General features: G+C 37.2%; 1 protein-coding gene across 3 annotated transcripts in view; it reads right to left on the bottom strand.

The window, feature by feature from the left end:
* Positions 1-27,249, bottom strand: part of WDR17 (WD repeat domain 17) — a 107,508-nt gene that overhangs the window by 78,266 nt on the left and 1,993 nt on the right. The window contains exon 2 of one of the 3 annotated variants that reach the window (XM_051832497.3): positions 6,290-6,412. The exons of the other annotated variants lie outside the window; for them this stretch is intronic. Coding sequence (XP_051688457.2) covers positions 6,290-6,355 — 66 coding nt within the window. The 5' untranslated portion in view covers positions 6,356-6,412. The remainder of the gene's footprint in view (positions 1-6,289; positions 6,413-27,249) is intronic. 3 annotated transcript variants of the gene reach the window in all.

Raw genomic sequence — 27,249 nt, 5'->3', positions numbered from 1 at the left:
CCCACATGGATGCAGGGGCCCAAGCACTTGGACCATCTTCTACTGCTTTCCCAGGCAATAGCAGAGAGCTGTATTGGAAGAGGAGAAGCCTGGACTTGAATCGGCCCCTGTATGTAATGCTGGTGCCGCAGGTAGAGGCTTAGCCCACTATGCTACAGAGCTGGACACTCCATTTGTTTTTTCTTGTTCTTCCCTCCCTTCCCCTATCCCTTGTTTTTGCATTCCATGTGTTTTTTGCTTTTTGTAGTTTTCATTGAGCATTTTGTATGATTCTAAATTCTCTTATTTGCATATCAATTATACTTCATTGCTTACTTCTTTAGGTGGTTGCTCAGTAGTTTACTATATATATATATATATATATATATATGTATATATATATATATTTGGGACTAATTCTAGTCCAGTTTCAAAGAACACTATATGCGTCTATGCTTCATGGATATTGTAAGTGCCTTAAAGTAAAAACAATAGTCCAAATGCCTCCCTCCTATCCATTTGTTGTCATTCATTTACTTATCTATAAATGTGTACAAGCACATAATTATATGTAAGCACACATCATTGAGCACCTTGTGGGTATTATTTTGCACAAACTGTTATCTGTTAGATTAAAAATGAAAATATTTATTTTCTTGCCTTTACTATGGTTTTGTGACAGTGGACTCAAGGTACCATGTACAAGTGCTTTACACAGGCCTTTAGTAATGTAGTGATAAGGTATGTAGGCAGGGGTAGCATTTCATAATCTTTTGGTGAGCCAATGCCTGTTAGCAGGCTTCTCAGTCCATTCCTCTACTCGTCTAGTGGGGTTAGGTGGCTTAAGGAGGCTGGAGTGGTATATTCTTCATGTCCAAAATGGGAAGCTACACCAGGTTGGAGTTAAATATTTTGCCAGGTAGGTTATAAATTCTGATAAACCCAAGAATGTTAAATTCTGATAAAACAGTTTCTGAGAGCAAATTTTCTTAACAAGAACAGAAAACCCTGGTGTAATTCAAATGGTTCCTTCTCCACTCGCCCTGATAGAAAAAAAAAAAAAAAAGTGGATTTTTCTCCATTGTTCACCATGATCACCTAACTCCTAAAAGTGAAACTCAAAAAAGCATGCTCCCACACCATAAGCAGGTCTTTCTCCAGTTTTTAACTTTCAGATTGTCCAGACGGTTCCTCCATCCACTCAATTACAGTTCACATTTTCTCATTTTCTTACTCTGGCAACAGTTCTCAGGGAAGTTTCTGCTCTAGTTAAGTTGTGATCCTCTGTGTCTCTCTAATTTGGGGAGCTGGATATAAGAAGTGTTTATTTTTCAATTTGTTCAGCTTTTTACTTGGTAGTATGGAATGGTAACTCCTAAGCACCTTACATGCTACACTGGAAACTAGAAGTCCTTCTCTTAACATTTAATTATTAACAAATTAATTAATAGATAAATGATAGATATGAGAGAGAAAGATACAGAGAGAGAGAGAGAGATGAGAGAGAGAGATAGAAAGAAAGAGAGAGAAATATGATTGATAGAGAGAGAACTCCCATTTACTGGTTCATGCCTTAAACGTTCTCAAAGCACTGGCCCAGGAGGCCCGGCCAAAGCCAGGAGTTGGGAACTCAAACCATGTGTCCCAAGTGGATGGTAGAGAACCAATTACTTGGACAATCACTACTACCTCCCAGGATCTGTATTATCAGGGAGCTCAAGTCAGGAGCTGGTACTGAGAATTAAATCCAGGCATAACTACATGAGATCTAAACATCTCAACTGACTCTTTTAACTGTTAGACTAAATGTCAGCCTCAGCCACATTCTGCTAATGTTTTATTCATTAAAAACAGAATGCTTCTATATCTGTGCAATATATTTTAATTATCAGTATATCTTTATTTCATATGTTTTAAGTTTCTAAAATTAGGTAATATAAGCACTTTTGTGTTGACATAAAATTTGGTGTATGCTTTTGTTCTTAAAGAGTTTTTACAGGTCTTACAGTCCAGAAACTTATATCCTTTTAAAATGCAGAATTGAATAACTGCTTTTAAGTCATCCATTAAACTAGGAGATAATAAGTAAAAAATAACTTGTCTAAGCCATTCATTAAACCAATAAAGGCTTCTGGTGCAGTGGGTTATACTGGAGCACCTAGAATCGAGTCTCGCCTTTGCTTTCAATGCAGCTTACTGCTAATGCAACGGGGAGGCAGCAGATGATGGATCAAGTCTTTGAGTCTCTGCTACTAACAAGGGAAATTCTGATAGAGCTCCTGGATCCTGGCATCAGTCTGGCTCAGCTCCTGCTATTGCTGGTAATTAGGGAGTAAACCACCGGCAAATGGAAGATCTTTCTCTCTGTCACTCTGCCTTTTAAATAGATGAAAATTAATACATAAACATTTAAAAAGGAATAATAGGACAAACAATAGCAATTTATTTTTAAAATATATGATTATGGATGAAATATAAGAAACACATTGGGACTGGCATTGCAGCGTAGTGGGTTGAGCTGCTGCTTGCTACACCAGCATCCCATATGGCCGCCCGTTCCAGACCCTGCTGCTCCTCCTCTGATACAGCTCCCTGGTGATGCACCTGGGGAAGCAGTAGAAGATGGCCCAAGTGCTTGGGCCCCTGCACCCAAGTGAGAAATCTGGAAGTAACTCCTGGCTCCTGGCTTTGACCTGGCACAGCCCCAAACATTGCAGCCATTTGGAGAGTGAATCAGTGGATGCAAGATCTCTCTCTGTGTCTCTCCCTCTTTGTAACTCTGCCTTTCAAATAAATAAAAGTAAATAAATCTTATTTAAAAAGAAAGAAACATATTGACTATATAAACATCATTGCATATAAAATTTTTAACTACGGAGCTGGTGCTGTGGCATATTGGGTGAAGCCGCTGCCTACAATGCTGGCTGCTCCACTTCCAATCAACTCTCTGTTGTGGCCTGGGAAAGCAGTGGAAGATGGCCCAAAGTCCTTGGGCCCTTGCACCTGCATAGGAGACCAGGAAGAAGTTCCTGGCTTCTGGCTTTGGATTGGCACAGTGCCGGCCGTTGAGGTTAACTGGGGAGTGAAACAGTGGACGGAAGACCTCTCTCTCTCTCTCTGCCTCTCCTTCTCTCTCTATGTAAGTAACTGACTTTCAAATAAATAAATAAATTTTTAAAAATAATTTTTAACTATGTAATCAAACACCTGGTACTATTTTAAACTTCCACAAAATTCTGTAAAAGGATTATCAATACATGTAATACTTATGTATATAGCCTTTATTAAGTGATATCTACTGTTGTCAAGGAGATGAAATGGAATGCCCAGATGTTTTTTGCTATCTTTGTAGTCATTATGAATGGTCACAGAATGAAATGCATTACTGAAAATAGAATACTCCACGAAATGCCCATTTCAAATCATATATTTATATTTTAAATATAAATTCTACAAAATATGTCACCTATAAAGATAAGTAAATATATTAGATTGTAACAGACAATATATTTCAGATAAATATTATCTATTATTTTTACCTCAGAACATATTTCAATTTTATGTGAGCCACATAAGAATTTTCACATATTTTGCAAGTATCTGTTATTTCGGAAAACACAATATTTTTGGTCTAGAAACACTAGATACACTTTAGAGATGAAGTACTAAACATTGCAGCTCACTGAATAATGGAGGTGTAGAATGAATTCAGGAAGAAAGTCTGAGCTTTGTGCCACCTCATATCCATGTTATCAGCCTGGCAACTATAGTCTTTTCGGGCATATACTGTTATTTTTTAACCTAAATTCTATTTGTTATTTGAATCTCATATCACACAAACTATACACATACAATAATTATTCTAGGTTTCTTCTCAGGCTCAATAAGGAATAAATAGTAAAAAGGTGTTCTCAGTAAGCGAATGAAGTATAAATGACAAATGCTGTGAGTATATCAACATTAGTCTTGCACAAATAAAACTCACTTTTGAATATACAAGATTATTATGATATGAATTAAACATAATGAAATTCAAAACACAGATGATATAGTTACAATATTGCAAAAAAATAAAAATTACACAAGTAAATTAAAATCATCAAGCTAAAATATGTGCCTGTTTGCATACATACAAACATATTCTGTGGATGTTCAGATGTTAAACACAAATAGTAACTGTTCTATTAACAAATTCATACTCATGCTTTTACACATGCTACATTTATAATTTATAATTTTTAACTAAAAATCCATTATATGTTTTTTGGCAAACATATAATAAGAAATATTGAAAATTTTGTTTTGGTGAATGCTGATTACATGGAATGTGATATATATGCATACATACATAAGTGGAAAAACAAAAAACTGGAACTTCAGAACAAATTAAAGTCAATATCCAGGTGCCAGTTTTCTTTGTTTAGAACAGAATCTTCTGTTCTTGTCTATGTCTGTATGAAAATTGATCCAAACTTAAGCCAGAAGGAACTGAAACTCAAAAAGATAACAGGGTATTGTAGAGTCAATTTATTTCTGTATTGAAGAAAAGCTACTTATTAAATTGGACTCAGAATAAGGAATTCATTAACAAAGGCCAATAGTTGTGGTAAAGGTCAAAGATGGTAAGATTCTGAATACTGGGGCCAGCGCTGTAGCGCAATGGGTTAAAGCCCTGGCCTGAAGTGCTGGCATGCCATAAGGACACCATAAGGCCCATCTGCTCCTCTTCCGATCCAGCTTTCTGCTGTGGCCTGGGATAGCAGCAGAGGATGGCCCAAGTCCTTGGGCCCCTCCACCCATGTGGGAGACCTGGAAGAAGCTCCTGGCTCCTGGCTTCAGCTCAGCGCAGCTCTGGCTGTTGTGGCCATCTGAGGAGTGAAACAGCAGATGGAAGACCTCTCTCTCTGTCTCTACCTCTCTCTGTAACTCTTTCAATTAAATAAAATAAATCTTTTTAAAAAAAAGATTCTGAATACTAATAATCTTCATCATGACCCATTTAAAAGTCACATTAAAGAAACACATATTTTAGTAAAAAGTATCTTTCTTAAAATTAGTCCCCTAACCCCCAGAATTACACTATCATTTATGCCCTTTCTGTGGAGAAATGGAAAACAATTCTTGTGTTTAAAAATATCTGTAATGAACTTGCTACTACCTATAAATTGCACTCACACAAAACAAAGGATACTAACATTGGGGTGTGTGTGTATATGTGTGTGTGTGTGTGTGTGTGTTCAGTGGGGTTTGGATTTATTAAACTTATAAAACGGAATATTTCCATCATTTGCGGATGAAGTTGGGGTTCTGGATGAAAGTTACTCAGTACTTCATAACCTCTTTTCTAAAGAATGCTTTAGGATTCACAATATGAGTTTTATTGCCCAGTTAGATGTTTACTGGCTCCAGACAAGTTTACCAGCCTGATTCACAGCTTTAACAAAAGTACCTGAAAAACTCCCAAAGGTTTTCCACTGCTGCAGATTTATAATTAAAATGTAGAATCCTAGAAAAATATCTGTAATTGATGTGAACAGATTAGGAATTTGAAGAAGCAGGAAGGAAGAAACATAAAGTGCTGCACATCTTTAGCAGCATATGCTCTGGAATAACAATGGCGAGAATCTAGTCAAATCACACAGTTATTCTGGCTCTTCTGTTCCAGTAATTAATGAAAAGAAAAATCCAGAATTGTCTTTACTTCAATTATGAAATCAACCATTGAAAAGGTGAAAATAATCAGAGCATATCATATTATTCTAAACTAAATCCATCTTGATATAGTGAGTTTTTAAATAATTTTTCTACTATTACAATAATAGGTCAGAAAACCTCTTTTCAAAATACTATGGAATAGTTGCCATGGTAACGATGCAATTCTTTTTGAAAAATAATTGCTTAAAAGTGAAAAATGTATCAGATGTAACATGGCTCTCTTCAAAATTTTAGCACTATATTACATTATTGTAATACATGGTGTTATCTTACGGTTAGCTTCTATTTCATTAAATATTATTCTTTATGTAAAATGGCTTTCTTAAAATTATTGATATTTCCACATTAATCTCAATATATATAAGTGATTTTGTATTTCTAAAGAAAATCTGAAAATATTAAGAATTTATTTGAAATCAGGATAAAAAGATCTTTTTTCCAATATATAATTATCCTAATAAATTATATTCTAAAAACCTCTGCTTTAAAATCAGAAAATGTCCACAACATCAATAATACAGAAATACATCTGTTTGAGAAGCAAAGCAGAAAAATAATCACAGAAAATCATGACAACAAGGTAAATATATCTTACTCTTTGTAGTCCTTCATACCAATCATCTTGCTCAAACCAATTTGAAATGTAAGTCATCCAAGCCATAGAATGTTTCTACTTTAATCGAGGCAATTGGAAACTCAGCATAAGAACAGTCAGCACCTAAAGTAACAACAATGTGTTTCAACCAAACAGGCTTTACCAAAAGTTACCTTCTGATATGAGGTTCAGTTCTGGGAGCTAGAACTGCACAAACATTTCAGTTGAAAGAATTTTAATAATTTACAAATAATGGTATGTCTCAAAATAATGCTATAACAAAAACTGTAAGGCGATATAGAAGAAATAGGAAAAAGTAAAATACTAATTGTTTTATTGTATAGTACCAGAGAATATTATATCAAATGTCTTTACTAGGCTTTGCATTTTACATTAAAAAAAAAAAAAAAACTTAGGTTCAACTTTTGCAAGAAAGAAGCAAATGATTTCAACTTGGTGAAAAATCACCAAGCAAAAAACAAACAAACAAACAAACCAAACAAACAAAAGCCCAGAAGATTAGTTCCAACTTTAACACTTGGACATAAAAGATACAGAAAGCATATAGGTTAAAAGGTGCACATTGACAATGTTATTCCTATTTGTATTTGCTTCCAGCTCAATGTTTGAGATTTGAATCATTTTTACAGTTTATTGCTAGTCATCCAATTGTCTTCAAAAATTTAAAGAGACCACATCACTTATAGTGCAATGTGTCCAATAGAGAATTAAAATTAGATAAATTTCATTTTCAGTTTTACTCACTTGTGGAAGAAATCATTTACCATTTATGGAACATATGAGGGTGGTTTTTTTGTTTTGTTTTGTTTTGTTTTGTTTTTGTTTTTGTTTTGCTACACTGCGCAATACTTGGACTTAAAAATATCACCTATACTGTCTCAAGTGATATTTTCCTGACCAATCTCATCAGATCTTTATGTTGCAATACAGACAAGAGAAAAGAAGGAAGAAAGGCAAAAAAAAAAAAAAAAAAAGAAAGAAAGGAGTGAGAGTGAAGGAGGGAGGGAGTGAGGGAGGAAAAGGAAGGGACAGGAAGGGGAAGGAGAGGAAAAAGAAAGAAACGTGAAAGGGGAAGAGAAAGGGAAAAGGATAGGGAAAAGGAAAAGAGGGGAAGACAAAGGGAAGGCAGGGAGAGAGGAAGAGAGGAAGATAGCAATTTCATTAATTTGGTTGTTTCACTGTTCATAGCCATAAAGTAAGGCAGCTATTATTCTAGCATAGAAATGCATTTCACTTGTATGAAATATAAATATCACTGTAGTGAGTTGAAAACAGCCTTATCTTATTTTGAAGCCTTATCCTCCAGCAGTATTTTCAATTATACCTGCTTGAAACCTGTTTACGCTTGTTTATCCTTTGATGAATCTGGACCATAGCTATTTTGCCCAGTCTTTTTATTTCCCATGGAATGCTTTGCTCCTGCCTATCTGTTCAGCAAATGTATCTCCTGTTTTATTCTACCCTTTGGATTTCCCCTCTCTTCATTGCTGTTACTCAAGTCTGTTGTTTATTCTATGTTCAGCTGCAGTTCTTGGTTTAAATCAAACTGTAAGGTTTTTCAGCCTTACTTTGATCCTTTATTCACTGGTCCAATCACTCTTCTGTCCCAGTACTATTTCTACACGTGCCAAGTTCTTAAATTCCACTTCAAATTACTTGATGGATCTAGATTTCTCAGCTTTTTGCCTAGTCAGCGCATTAACATTTTTAAACTTTCCTTATCTCTTTCAAGTGAGGTTTCTGATTCTACCATTCCCAAATATCCATTCTCTTGGACTGACAATTGCAATGATTATCCTTACACTCCGGACAAAATCTGAGAAAACATCAGGCCACCTTTCATGCTTTCATTAACACTGCTTCCAAATCCTACCACAATTGTTTACCAAGTTTTATCAAACTACCTTTAAAAGATCTTTCCAAAAGGCCCTTTGCTCCATCCCTAATGTCACTGTTTTTACTAAAACCCATCTTGTACAGATCAATCATTATTTACTTATCAGGACCCTGTTGCCATTGAAATTCCCACGCATGCTGTCCTATACTTTCATGACTTTATGCATTGAATGATATTCTTGTTTTATTTATTTGTTTTATTTATTTATGTGGCCAAAACATAGTTGTGAAAAATTGGATTTTTCCCCTTAGCTAAATATATGAGACATTTAAAGGAATTTGAGTTGTTCTCTTTTTCAATCTAACAATTAATCATTGAAAAAAGTTAAATAGAGTCTTGCCACAATGAGGAATGGCACCTGCTGTGTGAACAATTCATACACGGTATGATGTTTCCATTTTGTTATCCCTCATCCTTTTTACAGTAGTTCTTTGCAATTCTCTGTGTTAGAACTCTCTTAGGACTACCCAGGAATTATAGTGCTTATAAACAAACAGGAACCTGCTCTAATTCTGAGAAGTTGGTTATATCTTCCAGTCATCAATTCACTACTATAAAAAATAGGAACTATAATCAAGACACAGGATGCACATTCTGTCCTAGAACTGAAAGCACTACAAGTTCTCTGGCTATGATTTATGTGAATCTATCTGCTTCATAGCTTAGAATGCTTATTTTGTTTGTTTTGCCTATACTTGATAACAGTTTATTCAATCAAGCCTGGTTAAAATAATTTTTGCCTGTTTTCTATAGCTTGGTCTCAGTAAGTTCCACTTTGATTCTACATTAAAATTTTTCCATTTAGTTCTACTTGATCTCTCAGACCAAGATATTGGCTTATTCCTCTGACATTTTAGTATTTACAGGCTATCATTTTTGTCTACTAAATCTTTCCCCCTCCTTCTTACCTGTTGCACTATTTGCTGTTCTTAGATTCTCTTATCCAGCCCTTGCCTCTTCTGTCTTTTAATATAGCACTGATACTTATTTAAAACTGTATAATGAACCAGGGGAACACATAAACACAGGCCATTGCTTGTTTAATCAAACAGAGTAAAATCAAGTATAAAATGTATGACAATATATGAAATCATCTTTCATATGTGTATCTGTGCTGCCTAGAATCATGGTAGGAGAGGGGGTTATGGGTGAGAAAGACTTAAGAAGATCTTTCTCAAGATCTAAGATCACCTGTCTACTCTTACTGTGAACTCAAACTTCCTTCAAAAATGAAAAAAATTATGAAAAAACTATGCATGCTCTCCAAAGGATTTTTACATTAAAATAAGCTTGTTTTTAATTCCATTTTATACACACTTATCAGAGTATATTCAGAAATGTCACTCTCATGCAATCAGAATTAGTGGAAGGCAAATGTCAAGAGCCATACACAATGATCACTATAATTTGGGGAAGTTTTTCATCTAAGGTAGGTTAAAAACCAATATAAAAATGTCCCAAAGGGACAAATATCATATGTTCTCCCTGATCGGCGACAACTAACTGAGCACCAAAGGGGAAACCTGTTGAAGTGAAATGGACACTATGAGAAACAGTGACTTGATCAGCTCTTGTCCTGACTGTTGATGTACAATGTAATACTTTATCCATTTTAGAATTTTTTTTTGTTCTAGCACTGTTGGTTGAACTCTGTAATTAACACACAATTATTCTTAGGTGTTTAAATTTTAAGTGAAAAGTGATCCCTGTTAAATATAAGAGTGGGAATAAGAGAGGGAGGAGATGTACAATTTGGGACATGCTCAATTGGACTTGCCCCAAAGGGTGGAGTTAGAAATGTGCCAGGGGATTCCAATACAATCCCATCAAGATGGTATGTACCAATACCATCTCACTAGTCCAAGTGATCAATTTCAGTTCACAATTGATCACACTGATAAGTCTAAGAGTCAAAGGGATCACACAAACAAGACTAGTGTCTGCTAATACTAACTGATAGAATCAAAAAGGGAGAGAACGATCCATCATGGGAAGTGGGATACACAGCAGATTCATAGAACGGCAGATGTCCTAAACAGCACTGTGGCCTCAGAATCAGCCCTTAAGGCATTTGGATCTGGCTGAAGAGCCCATGAGAGTATTTTAGGCATGGAAAGCCAAGACACTCTGGGGAAAAAAAAAAAAAAAAAAAAAAAAAAGAAGAAGAAGACCTAAATGAAAGATCTTTGCGAGTGAGATCCCAGTGGAAAGAATGGGGCCATCAAAGAAGGAGGTACCTTTCTCTGAAGGGAAGACAGAACTTCCACTTTGACTATGACCCTGTCAGAACAAGATCGAAGTCAGCGAACTCAAAAGGCTTCCATAGCCTTGGCAACTCATGACTAGAGCCTGGGGAGATTACTGATGCCATAAACAAGAGTGTCAAATTGTTAAGTCAACAACAGGAGTCACTGTGTACTTACTCCTCATGTGGGATCTGTCCTTAATGTGTTGTCCAATGTGAAGTAATGCTGTCACTAGTACTGAAACAGTATTTTACACTTTGTGTTTCTGTGTGGGTGCAAACTGATGAAATCTTTACTTAATATATACTAAATCGATCTTCTGTATATAAAGATAATTGAAAATGAACCTTGATGTGAGTGGAATGGGAGAGGGAGCGGGAGATGGGAGGGGTGCGAGTGGGAGAGAAATTATGGGGGGGGGGCATTGTAATCCATAAACTGTACTTTGGAAATTTACATTTACTAAATAAAAAAAATTATAAAAAAAGAAAGTCTGGGATACAGAATAGTTACTTAGTTTACTCAGTGGGCTTTGAATAGTCAGAATTATTTTGAGTTTTGAAGAAAAATTGTTACTAGGGACAGCATTTGCCATTGCATTGGGTTGACACTTGGGACACCCAGATCCCACATCAGGGTGTCTGAATTCAAGTCTCAGCTCTGCTTCCCACACCAGTTTCCTGTTATTGTGCATCCTTGAAAGCAGTAGATGTAGGCTCAAATAGTTGGGTCACAGCCACCATAGGGGAGAACTCAACTGGGTTCCCAGCTCCTGGCTTCAGCATGAACCATTCCCAGCTGCTGCAGGCATTTGAGGAGTGAATCATTAGATGGGAGATTTCTCTGTCTCTGTCTTCTTGCCCATCCAACAACTAAAAATAAATAAATAAATAAAAATAAACTAATATGACTTTGGTTTCCAGCAACAGTAGACATATGTGTGTGTGTGTCTGTGTGTGTCTGTGTGTGTCTGTGTGTGTGAAAGTATATAAAATAGGTAAAATCTCAAAGATTCCAGAGACATGGAAGTCCAGAAAGCCAATCTAGGTGGGCTTGGGTAGGTGGTGGGCACTACATTTCTCCTCCACCCCTAGAAAATTTGTCTATATTAAAATGGTAAAGCCACCACCTGCAGTGCCAGCATCCCATATGGGCATCAGTTCAAGTCCTGGAAGCTCCACTTCTGATCCAGCTCTCTGATATGGCCTGTGAAAGCAGTGGAAGATGGCCTGAGTCCTTGGGCCCCTGCAGCAATGTGGGAAGATCCAAAGGAAGCTCCTGGCTCCTGGCTTCCGATCAGCTCAGCTCCAGCCGTTGCGGCCAATTGGGGAGTGAACCAGTGGATGGAAGACCTCTCTCTCTATGCCTCTCCTTCTCTCTCTGGGTAATCTCGACTTTCAAATAAATAAAATAAATCTTTAAAAATAAAATATTAAAAAAATAAAGTGGTGGTTGAATTTCAGAGAATCTAAGAACTTCTGATAACTTCATATGTCTGGAGGAACAAAATAGGGATGAGATGTTGTTAAGGAAAAAGTTACCTGCTAACAATATTCTTTTAGTGAGGACCATGTGGGTCTACACTATAAGAAAGGGAAAAACACACCTCATCTCACAAAATCTTAGGCTCAACTTCAACATTCTTTCAATGATTGGATTAAGGTGAGTTATCTTACCTTAATATTCTCCAAAGTAAAAGTATATTACCTCTAGAGGAAGGTAGCCTTAAATTATTAGCATTTGCTAAAATAATAAACAGGTAGGTAAAAATGCAAAAGAAGTGGGAATTATGTTTTCATTTCTAATGCAGTAAGCTATAAACATTGTTCCTATCCTATAATGAGAAAAAAGGGATAACAAAAAATTATATCTTTCTTTGAGCACACTAATGAATTTCAAAGAATCTAGAACCCCTATGGAAAGCAACAGCACATATTTATCTTTTGTATTTCACAGAGTATGGGACAAAGTAGGCCATAAAATCTAATAGTAAAAATCTAGATAAAAGTATATGTAATTCCTAGAGGTCAAGTGTGGAGTATCAGTTTAGAATACTGACACATAAGGTGAGCTCGCACTCACTTTTATGATCTTCTCCACAGGCCTCAATTTGATGGTTAGGAGAATGGGGAAGAATCAGACAATTTTCCTCAATGGCTCATCCTTTACAATTGGCTATTCATGGAACCATGGCTATCCATGAAACACTATATACTCCCCCGAAGCTTCTTACATATGAAGCAAAATATTTCAGCTGCAAGAAAAGTGTAAACACCTTCACTCCAGGGACAATGGAGAAAGTAAAAGCAAACCTCATTTGCCTCTGTGGAGGAGACATAACACTCTTTCTGACCTCAGAAACAGGCAGAGATGACTGCTTCTGGGAGAAGGCAAGAAACAAAGGTGTCCGCCCCTGGAAGGGGAGGAGGAAAATACGTTAGGCCACAACCTACACTAAAACAAAGCACACGTTGTGCAAAAAGATCTCTTTTACTCAACACTTACCATATATACACACAAAGCAGAGTTTGGTACCACAGAAGGGAGTTTGAAGTGAGAGAGAGACACACACCCTAAGAAGCAGAGTCTCCCAGTCTGGGAGATAAACATTGTTGTATAACCCTACACTGGGTTTATTATACCATCATTAAAATGAAGTAGGATGATCAAAAGTCAAACTTAAAATGATACATACTCCATTACTCCAATTATAAAATGTTCTAAAATAAAATTAATCTATGCTACTAGAAGTTATGAGAGATATTTCTTCAGGGAAAATGAAATAATAACTAACAGCAAGAACTCATGAGAGGGAACTTCAGGGAGTACAGAGTTTGCTAAGGATGCCAGTAAGTAAATTTGGTAGCTACACAACACTATCATCCACAGTAGTGATTTCTAATACTAACAAAATTAAGAGAGAAAAACAGCTGGAATGAACAAGTCTATTTACAGATAATGTATACTCGAATCACATTTTATATTATATTTGGGAAACTTCATTTATCGTTTCATTTTTCCCTTGGAGTTTCCTGCTCCACTCACCACCCCCAGCCATCATATTTCAGACATATTTAAGTTTATCTCTCAGATAAAACACTAATAGGTGGGGTCTTCAAGAGTTCACTGAAATGTATATTATGAAGAAGTTATAAATGGATTTCAAATGATTTTGCACCAAAATAAACCTATCTTTTAGCTCCATTTTCCTCATACTGCTCTATTTTTTTTTTTTTTTTTTTGGGCAGGCTGAGTGGACAGTGAGAGAGAGAGCTAGAAAGAAAGGTCTTCCTTTGCCGTTGGTTCACCCCCCAAATGGCCACCACGGCCAGCGCACCACACTGATCCGAAGGCAGGAGCCAGGCACTTCTCCTGGTCTCCCATGGGGTGCAGGGCCCAAGCACTTGGGCCATCCTCCACTGCACTCCCGGGCCACAGCAGAGAGCTGGCCTGGAAGAGGGGCAACCGGACAGAATCCGGCGCCCCAACCGGGACTAGAACCCGGTGTGCTGGCGCCGCAAGGCGGAGGATTAGCCTAGTGAGCTGCGGCGCCGGCTCATACTGCTCTATTCCACAAGTAATTTTTGAAGCAATGTCACAGACAGGCAGATGAACAAAGCAGACACAAGAACAAATAATCACCATGATGGGACAGAGTGAAAACTCAATCCTATCTAAATAAGCTTCAAGAGAGATGGGTTTGGCCAGCGCCGAGGCTCACTAGGCTAATCCTCCGCCTGCGGCGCCGGCACCCCGGGTTCTAGTCCCAGTCGGGGCACTGGTTCTGTCCTGGTTGCTCCTCTTCCAGTCCTGCTCTCTGCTGTGGCCCAGGAAGGCAGTGGAGGATGGCCCAAGTGCTTGGACCCTGCACCTGCATGGGAGACCAGGAGGAAGCACCTGGCTCCTGGCTTCAGATCGGCACAGCACGCCGCGCGCGCATGCTGTAGTGGCCATTTGGGGGTTGAATCAAAGGAAAAGGAAGACCTTTCTCTCTGTCTCTCTCTCTCTCTCACTGTCTAACTCTGCCTGTCAAAAAAAAAAAAAAAAAGAAAAAAGAAAAAAAAAGAGAGAGATGGGTTTGATTATGATATGTGTTTGGGGACTCAAAGGAACATTTACAGAGAATCTGGTAACCTTGCATGATCATCCACAGTTGATGCCTTATTCATGTCACATCAACAATAGATCCTCTGAATCTTAATTCTTTCTATTCCACTGAAAATGTGTACTGCAGCATATCTCCACTAGCAGGTTCCTAAATGTCTGAAAATATCTGCTACACAAGTAGTTCTCATCCCGCAATTCATACTTAGATAAAACTTTCCAAAGTACTAGCTACATCTTGAGAACTCTGAAAGCTTATCTTTTAAAGTAACAACATTTTAATGCAACAACAAATTCCAGGTATTTAATTCTGATTTGTAATTTTCTTCTTGGTGTCACTGATATTCTCAGTTGTTTTTCTTTTCTTTATGTATTTTGAGGAGGAGTGTGAGGGAGAGAGACAGAGAGAGAGAGAGAGAGAGAGAGAGCACATGCTCCCATCCACTGGTTCACTCCCACAAAAGCCCATAAAAATGAAAGTTGGGCAAATGCCAATGCCAAGAACTCAGAACTCAATCCAAGTCTCTCATAAGAGTTTCAAAGAACCAACAAATTGAGCCATCATTTGTTGGTGCACATGATCAGGAACCTGAACTCAGAACTGGTGCCAGGATTCACACCCAGACACCTTAATTTGAGATGTAAGCATCCCAACAGCAGAATTTTTAAGTGACAAAATGTTCAATACACTTCCCTTTAGCTTAGGCAACATAGTCCTTTTACAGTATAGTTACAAACAAGTAGCTTAAAAGGTGCAGTGTTCAGGGCCAGCACTATGGCACAGTGAGTAAAGCTGCCTGAGTCGCAGGCATCCCATGTGGACACCAGTCTGAGTCCCAGTTGATCTACTTCCTTTCCAGCTCCCTTCTAATGGCCTGGGAAAATCAGCAGAAGATGGCCCAAGTGTTTAGGCCCTTGCCACCCAAGCAGAAGACTCAAATGTAACTCCTGGCTTTGTCCTGGCCATTGCTGCCACCTGAGAAGGGAACCAGAAGACAAATGATCTCTCTTTCTCTCTCCCGCTCTCTCTGTAACTCTGACTCTCAAATTTATATAAATAAATATTTTTAAAAAGTGAAGTATTTTTACTAGAGAACTGGATACTTGAATAAAATGGATATTCTAAAACTGAAAAAAAATGGAATTTGTATCTCAAAGAATGAGGTCATTGGTTGGATCTAGGATAAGTTAATACTAGTGCAGTGAAATATAAATAAATAGTACATACCACAATAAATGCAAAGAGGAAAGGAAGAGTGAAATAGAACAGAGGCTAAGAGACAATAACAATGCTGAACAAGTGCAGAAAGGAGACAACAGAACCAACATTCAGAGAAATAGAAAAGAAATTTCCAAAAAAATGATTCTGAAAATCAGGCTTCTGAAGTTCACCAAATCTCAAGCAGGTTAAGTTAAACAAAATTTTATTAGGGCATACCATAATAAATTTCTAAAAACTAAAGAAAACATCTTAAATTTTAAAAATGGTAACATTACAGTAAAAAAAAATAGATATAATGGAAGTCAGAAAAAGTGGAATGAAATTAAAACACTGAGAAAAAGATAACTACACCCCTAATAAAAATATCCCTCAAAAACTGAAGGCAAAGGTATGACGTTTTCATGCTAACCGAATGTAAGAAATTCATTTTAGTAGCCATGTCCTAGAAATTCTATATGGGTATAAAACATCAGAATAATATAGTCAATAAAATTGACTCAATTTACTATATAGAATGTTATACCTGACAATGATTGGATTCACCTTTTCTCAAATGTATGTGAAATATTCACAAGGATGAACTGTATGCTGAACCATAAGGAAGACCTTACAAAACATCAAAATATTGAAATCTTGCCACAGTGGAATTTAGTCTGAATTAAGTAAGAAAAATAACCAGAAAATCCACAACTGCTAGTAATTTAGAAAACATTGTTTTCAAATAATCCTCGAATCAAAAACATAATAAAAATGGAAGCTGTAAAATGTTTAGTACTAAATATCAAAGTCACAACACACAGAAATATGTGAGCTGAAGATAAAGCAATGCTTGGGTTGAGGATCGTTACAGCTTTGATTGCTTTCCCAATAGAAAAGAAAAATGAAGGAAAATCAAGGTTCAAAAAATGAAGGTTCTCAAAAAACTGAGAAAGAATGGGAAATGAATCTTAAAAAGCTACAAATGTGGGACCAGCGCTGTGGTGCAGTGGGTTAAAGCACTGTAGCACTGGCATCCCATAGGGGTGCTGGTTTGAGTCCTGGCTATTCCACTTCAGATCCAGCTTTCTGCTATGGCCTGGGAAAGCAGTGGAAGATGGCCCAAGTCCTTGGGTCCCTGCACCCACATGGGAGACTTGGAAGAAGCTCCTGGCTCCTGGCTCCTGGCTTCAGATCAGCTCAGTTCTGGCCATTGCAGTCATCTGGGGAATGAACCAGTGGATGGAAGATCTCTCTCTCTCTCTCTCTCTTGCTCTCACTCTCGCTCTACCTCTCTGTGTCTTTCAAATAAATAAAATAAGACTAAAAAAAAAAAAAGATATGAGTGGAAATCATTCCTAAAAGTGGAGAAATCAATGAAAAAGTTTAGAAATTTACAGTCAACTAAACAAAATGCCAATTCCTTTAGATGAACTCCTAGAAGTTCAATGAAGGAAAACAAACAAAATCAGAAAAAAGTACAAATATTAATCTTAGAAATAGACTCAATACCACTATACAAACTACTGACATCAAAAAAGAATATTAAGAACACCTCTACGGCAATATGGTAGCAATAAGTATGAACAGAAATATTACTCAAGTAATTGCCAAATTTAATGAAAGAACAACAAAATTAAATAGTCTGAATATGAATGAGTCCACATTTAAAACTTTTCCAAAAATAATCTCTCAGGCCCAAATAGTGTCATCAGTAAATTTACAAAATTTACAAAATTATTTAAAGAAGAAAAGTTACATACTTTCTCAGAGTATAATAAAATAATTACCTTTCAATTATTTATATCCTCCCGAAATCTCAAAAAAAAAGACTTTACAAGAAAGGAAATTACAAAGAAACTTATCTTTTAAATCAAATGTAGAATAAGTAAATATAAATCATGACAAATGATTATATACTGTAAACATGTAAATTAGCTCAAATTAATCTAAAAAAACAATATAAGGACTGTTGTTGTGGCATAGTGGGTAAAGATGCCGCCAGGGATGCTGGCAACCCATGTGGAAGTTAGTTTGTGTCCTGGTTACTCCACTTTCCATCTAGCTCCCTGATAATGGTCTAGGAAAAGCAGCTAATGGGCTGGTGCTCGGGCCCCTGCCACCTACGTAGGAGACCTGGAAGAAGCTCCCAGTTCTTGGCTTTCTGCCTAGCCCAGCTCTGGCCATTGCAGGCATGTGAGGAGTGAACCACAGGAGGAATGACCTCTCTCTCTCTCTCTGTCTCTCCCTCCCTCTCTGCAACTCTGCTTTTCAAATAAATCTTTTAAAAAAGGAAGCAATACAATTCTTATCAAATTATTAGGTTTTTGTGGAAATTGCAAGTGAATTCTAAAATGTATAAGAAAATGCAAATAGCCAAGAATAGCAAAGGTGTTCTTGAAAAATCAGAGGTTTTACACCAACAAGCTGAAAGTTTGTACTACTAGTTATCAATATCTTTCATAATGCTATAACAATAGAGACAGTATGGGATTGACGCAAGGATACACAAATGGACTAACAGAACAAAATCTGAGTACAAAATGGTTCCTTTCATATACTGTTATATAATGTATAATGATGGTAATAATGCAGTAATTGGAGTAAAGAATATACATTCAATAAGTACTTATAGGTAATTCAATACTCCTAGGAGAAAATGTAAAATAACCTGACACTGATCTCACAGAATACAAACAAATGCGAAACTGAAAATTTTAATATGCAAAGTAAATAGTAAAGCTTTAAAATAATAATACTGAATCTCTGAAGTAGAAGATTTACTGAATAAGACCCAAAACATATAAGCAGCGTTGACACTATTTTAGCTAAATAATAAATTATTTATCTATGTATCCACTTCATTAATATCACATATTATTTCATGAAAATATATGAATTCATACAGCTCTGCTGCATCATTATATTTCATTCCTTTCCAGCAGGTAGTGAACATGTATCATGGCTAAGCACTGAAGCAGGTTCCTCAAGATACAAGAACAAGAAACAAACAGAAAAGAAAAATCACTATTTCAAGAAGCTTAGAGCAGAGACAGACAATCGAAAGGCAGATAATATATGTTGTCTAACCAAAAACCACTTCCCTTACTCCAGAAGGGGGAGGGGAAAGTTTACCTTTATCTGTTAACAAAGCTCCCACTTTGATACGGGTAGAAATATGTTCATCTAAGGGAGGAGAGGTTCTTATTCCACCGTTAGGAGAATGGCGATGGTCTAAACCTATTGTAGAAATTCCATCCTCCTTGGGTAATTAGGGACTTAAATGTGGATACCTGACCCAGTTTCTACTAATGAGATATAAATGGAAATCTCTGGCATCATTCTCCTATCTGCTTTCTGACTTGGATGTGGATGTGATGCTATTGCTGCAGTAGCTACCTTGCATACATGAAGGAAAAGCCAATAAAACTGAGGAACTATTACAATCCTAGCATTACTGATGTGTTATTTTTTCTTTTTTAAAAAAAGATATATTCATTCATTTATTTGAAAGGCAGAGTAACAAAGACAGACAGGATAGACAGAGAGACCTTCCATGTGCTAGTTCACTCCCCAAATGCCCACAACAGCCAAGACCAGGTCACGTCGAAGTCAGGAGCCAGGAACTCCATTAGGGCTTACCACAAAGGGGGAAAGATGCTGCCCCCTCTCTGTGTTAGCAGGAAGCTGGATCAGCAGTGTGGAGCATATAAGACTTGAGCCTGGCACTCTGATATAGGATGTGAAGTCCCACGTGGTGGCTTAACCTAGTGTGCCACAACACCTGTCTTTAGTCATCATGTTACATGAAAAACAATGTCTGCTTTACCGACTGATTTTTCTGTTATTTGCACTTGACTTCATTCTCCATAGATACAAATAAATGTGTAAAGCAATATGCAATGTCTGATTGCATATTGATGATGAACAAGATGCTTAGAGAAAAAGAAAGAAAAATTTGCCTACATATGCTTCAAATGGTCAGGACTTTACAACAAACAAGTGGGATTTAAACTTGTAAGTAAAAATTATTTTTCTACAACTAACTTACAAGAGTACATAATGGACAAATATTATCTTACACTATTAAAAGAAGGTATGAGGGTGAGAGGGTAGTAAAAACATAAAGAAGTAGATGGGAAATGATGAGGGTCTATAATTAAATTTAACTTCACCATCAAAACAAAACTTCTGATGTACCCCACAACATATATCCCTATCTTCTTTTTATTTTTATTTTTATTGTAATTTGGCAAATGACCACAAACCTAACTATAATAAGTAACTACTGAAGACCATATATAAAGCACTCTTCCTTAATTTTCCTTAATATGAACCTTCGGGTTATAGATAATCAAAATTTAAATTATTTAAACTGAGGGGTGTGTTTGTATTTTAGTATAGCCTATACATGTATATTTTTAAAAGCACTGAAAGAGAAAATATTTTTATCACTAACAAAACCTAGGCTTTGTTTTTCCAAATCTAATGTTTTTTCCTTATTTTACATTCCATCACTTATTAAAAAACCCATGACAAAAACTAATGTATTAGTAGAACTGGAAAGATAAACATAAAATATAATTTTTTTTGACAGGCAGAGTTAGACAGTGAGAGAGAGGGAGACAGAGAGAAAGGTCTTCCTTCTGTTGGTTCACCCCTCAAATGGCCACTAAGGCCGGCGCGCTGCGCCAATCTGAAGCCAGGAGCCAGGTGCTTCCTCCTGGTCTCCCATGCGGGTGCAGGGCCCAAGCACTTGGGCCATCCTCCACTGCCTTCCTAGGCCACAGCAGAGAGCAGGACTGGAAGAGGAGCAACCAGGACAGAATCTGGCGCTTGACCGGGACTAGAACCCGGCATGCTGGCATCGCAGGTGGAGGATTAGCCTAGTGAGCCACGGTGCCAGCCATAAAATATAATTCTAATAAAAAATTCTACACTTTTATATTTCAAAGGAGGAATTTCCCCTCAAGGAATAAAGGTCAAAGCCCTGTTCTGTTCATAGGTTCAATGTACCTGTAGTCATCTGTGTTACAGGAGCACAGACGTGTTCTAGGTTATGACAATATTTCTAGGAACTCCTGACAGGGCTTCTTACAACTTTTCATTTAAACACAGTAGTTAGTATTGGTTTGCCTCCCCACCATCTCTATTCCTTTCTTTCTGAAATAGAACTACATCTGTATTTGTGATTCTCTCCTCTGCTTCTGTGCAGGTTTAGGAAAAATTCAAATCCCTTAACTAAAGAACATGATTTTGACTTATGTGAATCATTTCCCTGATCATTTTTATGGTTCACTGATAGGAACACAGAGCATATATGTCTTATCATGAAATATAGGAATTTTAGATGAACTAAAGAGGCGCTTTGTTCTGTGGACTTAAGTAATAGATCATCTGAAGTCATACACAGGTAACAGATCTCATCTTGGTCATCATGAAGAGATATATAAAATTACCAGAAACTTCTACCTGAAACTTGAGGAAAAACTACCATAATACACAGTGGGTGACTCAAAATGATAGCAGTTCAGCACTAGAGCTAGCTATGAGTGACATAACTCATCATGCAACTCTGTCCTTGGACATTTTAATTTATACAAGCCAGTAATAAGAATTGTATTTTCTGTTACCTACAATTGAAAGAACCCTCAATGGTACTTATAAGATCATAGAAAAACACACACACATACACATACACAAACCTCACAGTAACACTTAAAACAAGATCTTAGCATCAACCACATTGTGATCTGGGAGACATTTCCATTATACCCAGGTACTACAATTGGTATCATAGGTGCTATGGAAAAGGTACAACAGAGTGTCATAGGTGGACCATCAAAAATCTGCTAGAAATTTCAAAAGCCTCTCTCCTAGTATACATCTAAACTGTCATTGTCTCATTAGATTTGCTCAGTTAGAAAAACTTGGTCTATTTCAGTCAGATCTATGACAATTTTTATCAGTGTCTATTCCACAATGCCATGGAAGTCATAGTACTGTTTCTTTCTCATTTCCATTATGGAAATAACGAAGTTATTATGGAAAGAGAATCATAGACAGCATAAAATGTTAGTTATAAACACCAAAAAAAGCTCAAATTGTTTAACCAGACATTGGGAATTAGGTAAAGAAGAAAAAATAACACATATATAATTTTTGTTTTATAAAAGTAAATAATAGACAACTTACTTCTAGAAACTTAAAATATCATGAGAGAGATAGAGTCAACATCACTCTTACAACTTAAAAAAAAAGGATGAGAGGGTGAATATTTACTGTAATGATGATGCTTGTATCTCACAAAGGAGTAACTCGGTGTGATTCCCAGCTTCAATTACTGAATGCAAATTCCCTGCTAATGCAGGTGTAGAGAGACTGCAAGTGATGGCTCAAGTCATTGCATTCCTACCACTACAAGGGAGACCTCCTTGGAGTTCCTAACTCCCAGTTTCTGCTTCTGCCCAGTCCCAACCATTGAGGGTATTTCAAGTATGAACCAGCAAATGGGTGCTATCTCTAAGTCTCTAAAATTTTTTAAAATTTATTTTGGTGCAACACACACACACACACACACATACACAAATAAATATGTTTATTTTGGTACAGAAAAATGAAATACATGAATAGTTTTTCCATAACACAAATTTTCCATAAACTTTTTGAAGACCCATAATATGCTTGGCTTTCAACATTTTTCTAAAGATTTATTTATTTATTTGAGAAGCAGAGTTACAGACAGAGGGGAAAAGACAGAGAGAAAGGCTTTTCCTTTGCCAGTTCATTCTGCAATGGCCGCAATGGCCAGAGCTGGACCCATCCAAAGCCAGGAGCCAAGAGCCTCCTCAGGGCCTCTCATGTGGGTGCAGGGACCCAAGAACTTGGGCCATCTTCCACTGCTTTCCCAGGCCACCAGCAGAGAGCTAGATCAGAAGAGGAGCAGCTGGGACTAGAACCTGTGGCCATATGGGATGCTGGTGCCATAGGCAGAGGCTTAATCTAGTACGCCACAGTGCCTGCCCTTTCAAAATTTTTGCTCCGTGAACTTTTTGAAGTACTGTCATTTATATAAAATACTTAATGCACAAAGTTACTATGAACCAATGATTTGAAAAAAGTCTACACAGTTAACATAATTGTGTACTACAGCTCTGTATTTTAAAATTTATATTTATACACATATACATTTTAAAATGAGGAATATATATCATAAGGTAAATAGCTATATCTGAGTGGTAGGATTCGGGAAATGTTATTATTCTTTTCACTTTTTTAATTTAATATTCAATTCTCCATTCATTCATTTGACAAATAGTTATTGAGCAATTAACTATGTGCCAGGCAAGCACTGAAGGTAAAGCACCCAATAAAACATAAAAGATATGTTTTCCCAAAGCTTTTATCCTTGAAGGAGCAAATCAGAAAATGAGAAAAGAATATTAGTAATGATATATATTACTAGATAAATTGTACACTGAAAAATAATGCAAGGAAAGAGGATTCAGAGTTCTGGAGATGGAATTCACATTGCAATTTTTAAAAGATGCAATGGGAAGATCTCACATGTCTATCAAGCAAATATTTGAAGGAGATGAAAGAACAAAATATAAAGATATCTGATGGAAAAGCTTTCTAAACAAAGGGAGAAGAAAAAGCAAAAGGAAAGATTCTGATTCATGTTTCTGGTAGGCTTGAGAAATAAAATAATCAATAAAAATACCTAAAAATGTATATTAGAAATTCAGAGATATATACAGAGATATATTGACATTCAGGGAAGTTTTGTCAAACTCACATTTATATTCTTTTTATCTTTGTAAATGTTCTGTAATAAAAATGCATTGCCTTTATTGCTAAAAACAAAAAGCAAATACTAAAAAAAAAAAGTCTTTTGAGAAATCAGTGTTTAAAATCCAAATATACCACAGTCTCAGACCTATGTAAACTACTGATCTAGTTCAATAATAATAGAGATAAGTTAGACAAGTTAGCAATTATCTTTTATAATTATATAATTAATGCATGTGTATTATTTGGAAAACAGCCATTGTGAAGGGTCAGCACTGTGGCACATCAGGCTAAGCTGTAGCTTGTGACACCAGCGTCCCATATTAGTGTGCTAGTTCAAGTTGAGGCTACTCCACTTCCAATCCCACTTCTTCCATAAAACACCTGGAAAGGCAATGGTTGGTGGTCCAAGTTATTGGGCCCCAGCCACCAACATAGGAGTCCAGAAGGTGTTCTTGGTTCCTGGCTTTGGCATGGCCCAGACCTGGCTACTGTGGCTATTTAGGAAGCAAACCACCAGATGCAAAATCAATCTCTCTCTCTCTGTCTCTCTGTCTCTCTCGCTCTCAGTCTCTCTCTTCTCCCCATTCTCCTCCCAGTCATTTTGCCTTTCAAATAAGTAAATAACTAAGTAAATGAAAACTTTTTTTTAGAAAAATCAGCCATTATCTCACTAAATTTATGTTTTCCTGGGTCTAGTATCCATAATTCTAAATAACCATTATTCTAAATAACCATTATTCTCACTATGATTTGTAGAGTCATAGATAATCACGCATAAATAATATTTTAAAGATCTCTAAATCAGTGCATCTCAAAGTGTGGTTCTCAAGGATTTTCCATAAGAATTAACCTTGAAACTTGCTAAAAATTCCAATTTAGAGATCAGACCCCAAATCTAACAACTCGGAATCTTGGGGGTAAAACTCTAAAATATTACTTACAGATGATTTACATACACAATAAAGCTTTAGAACTACTCATCTAGTTCAATAATAGTAGAGATAAGTTAGAAACAAATTAGCAGAAAAAAACTGCCTCTGTTATCTTCTAACTAGGATTAATCTCTTAAATTTCTACCATTCCTGAGTTTACCTTTTACATGCTTGTCAGGGCATTTTTATCTGAATATTCCTAATACTTGCGTATTGAGTTAAATCATGAAGTTCTTAAAAGCTTAGATGATAAAATAGGTCACACCAAGTACAGTATTAGCCTCCATTAAGATCCTGGATTAGGCACTAAGTAGGAAAATTAAGGTCAATATGGCAGTTTTCATTTGGTCTCAACAAATGACCACCTATACCAACCAGTATAAACTCCAATTTGGTCAGTAAAACACAGAGGTTCCAGAGAAGGCCAAGAAAAGCAAGAAACTGATTCAAAGATGTGGAAAGGTGAATGTAGTTGTGTTCATCACACATCTACATATATTTATCTGATTACTTTCCTACATCTTAACCACTAAAATGAAAATTATACAAATTTGTATTTTTTTTATTTAGATTTATCTAGCTGCTTGGAAGATTATGGAGTCTTTGGTGCTAAAATGTGGAAATGATTTTTTTCATCTGGTTGAACAAGCAATTCACTGTTACTTCAATAAACTCATTCATACCTCCATTTTGAGTCAGTCAAACAAAATCACATACTGTCATCCATAAGCTAAGAAATTCCGAGTAAATAATCCATTGAGAGTGTTATCAAAATATTTTCATAAAAGATTTAGGATTATTTCTATAATAGGCATGACCAAAATGTTTACCTTTATTCTTATAAATAGAACCATTCCTCATGAAGGAAGAGTAGAGGAGCTGTGTCATAAATTAATCTGTAAACCCCAATACTCCCTCCCTCTTCTACTTAATCTCATTTGAGTAGGATTTTGTATATGAGTTTTTAAAGGAGAAATCAACCTCAACATCTGGCGTGCCAACGTGACTGAGAAAGAGACAGCGTGTCGGACTTGGAAGGTCCCCCCTGGATTTTGGCAAGTAGGCCCCTCGGTGTTTTGTGTGCTGTTGGGTTCTGTGAGGGTGACCACAGAACCCCCTCCTAAGCCCCTTTCCTTGTCCTTGTCCTCGGTCTAAGTGACCTGGTCTAAGTGTACCTGGAAAATAGAGGAAGATGGCCCAGACACTTGAGCCTCTGCCAGCTTCGTGAGAGACCAGGGCAGAGTTCCTGGCCCAGAATTGGCTACTGTGGCCATCTGAGGAATGAACCAGCAGACAGAAGCATCTTTCTTCCCTCTCTCCCTCCCTTCCTTCCTCCCTCCCTCCCTTTTTCTCTCTCTCCCTCTTTCCCTCTAACACTCTTTCACATACATAAATAACCTAAGAAATTAATATGAAATTATTTTTGGCAATCCAACTGAGAAAAGCCAGCAAAGGAAATCAAACAGGAGAATTCAAGGAAACAGCAAATGGAATGTCACTAAACTAAAAAATTTCCTAGATATATGCATCCAATATATTGACAGAGACCTGAAATTAATCCTAAAATTTTCTAAGTAAAATGTTGTATCAGCAAAGACAGGACTTATGCATAGATAAAATAAGTTGCTAATCCCATTGATAGCCCCCTTCTTTAAAAAAAAAAAAAAAAGGATTTATTTATTTATTTGAAAGTCAGAGTTACACAGAGAGAGGAGAGGCAGAGGGAGAGAGAGGAAGGTCTTCCATCCGCTGGTTCATTCCCCAGATGACCGCAACGGCCAGAACTGCATCGATCCGAAGCCAGGAGGCAGGAGCTTCTTCCGGGTCTCCCACGTGGGTGCAGGGGCCCAAGGACCTGGGCCATCCTCGACTGCTGTCCCAGACCATAGCAGAGAGCTGGATGGGAAGTGAAGCAACCGGGTCTCGAACCCGTGCCCACGTGGGATGCCGGTGCCTCAGGCCAGAGCATTAACCCACTGCACCACAGAACCGGCCCAGATAGCCCCCTTCTTAAAAGCTTATGGGGTCAGTCAACATAAAGTTTCCTCTAAACTAATGAACTAATGTAATGAATTATGAAAGTGAAACATTATGTACAAAAAGCTACAATGGAAATGGAAATGTTCATCAAATATACTTGCTGTTACATTTTCAGGAGTGCTATTCATTTAGTAGTTCATGGTACTCCCAAGCAAAGCTTCAAAAATGGAATGCTTCATGGACATTACCAGCACAAGAAGCAACCACGTCCAATATCATAATGCGCCTTGAATTAATACCACTCACACTCTACCTTATAAGGGTCAATTTTTTTTTTTTTTTTTTGACAGGCAGAGTTAGACAGTGAGAGAGAGAGAGACAGAGAGAAAGGTCTTTCTTTCCGCTGGTTCACCCCCCCAAGTGGCCACCACAGCCGGCGCACTGTGCTTATCTGAAGCCAGGAGCCGGGTGCTTCCTCCCAGTCTCCCATGAGGGTGCAGGGCCCAAGCACTTGGGCCATCCTCCACTGCACTCCTGGGCCACAGCAGAGAGCTGGACTGGAAGAGGAGCAACCGGGACCGAATCCGGTGCCCCAACCAGGACTAGAACCTGGGGTGCGACAGGCGGAGGATTAGCCCAGTGAGCCGTGGCGCTGGCCTATATAAGGGTCATTTGAGAAACTGCATTTTAGTCTCATGGCACTGTTTAGGTGAATAAAACTAGGTAGTCTGCAGCATATTTTATCAGTAGTGACAACCTAATCATTCTGATTAGACTTCAAGTATCTA

This window comes from Oryctolagus cuniculus, chromosome 2, assembly GCF_051225735.1.
Source record: "Oryctolagus cuniculus isolate XC-2025 breed Fujian yellow rabbit chromosome 2, ASM5122573v1, whole genome shotgun sequence".
Lineage (NCBI taxonomy): Eukaryota > Metazoa > Chordata > Mammalia > Lagomorpha > Leporidae > Oryctolagus > Oryctolagus cuniculus.
Note: the sequence above shows the minus strand (reverse complement) of the source record. Positions and strands in the feature narration are given on the sequence as shown.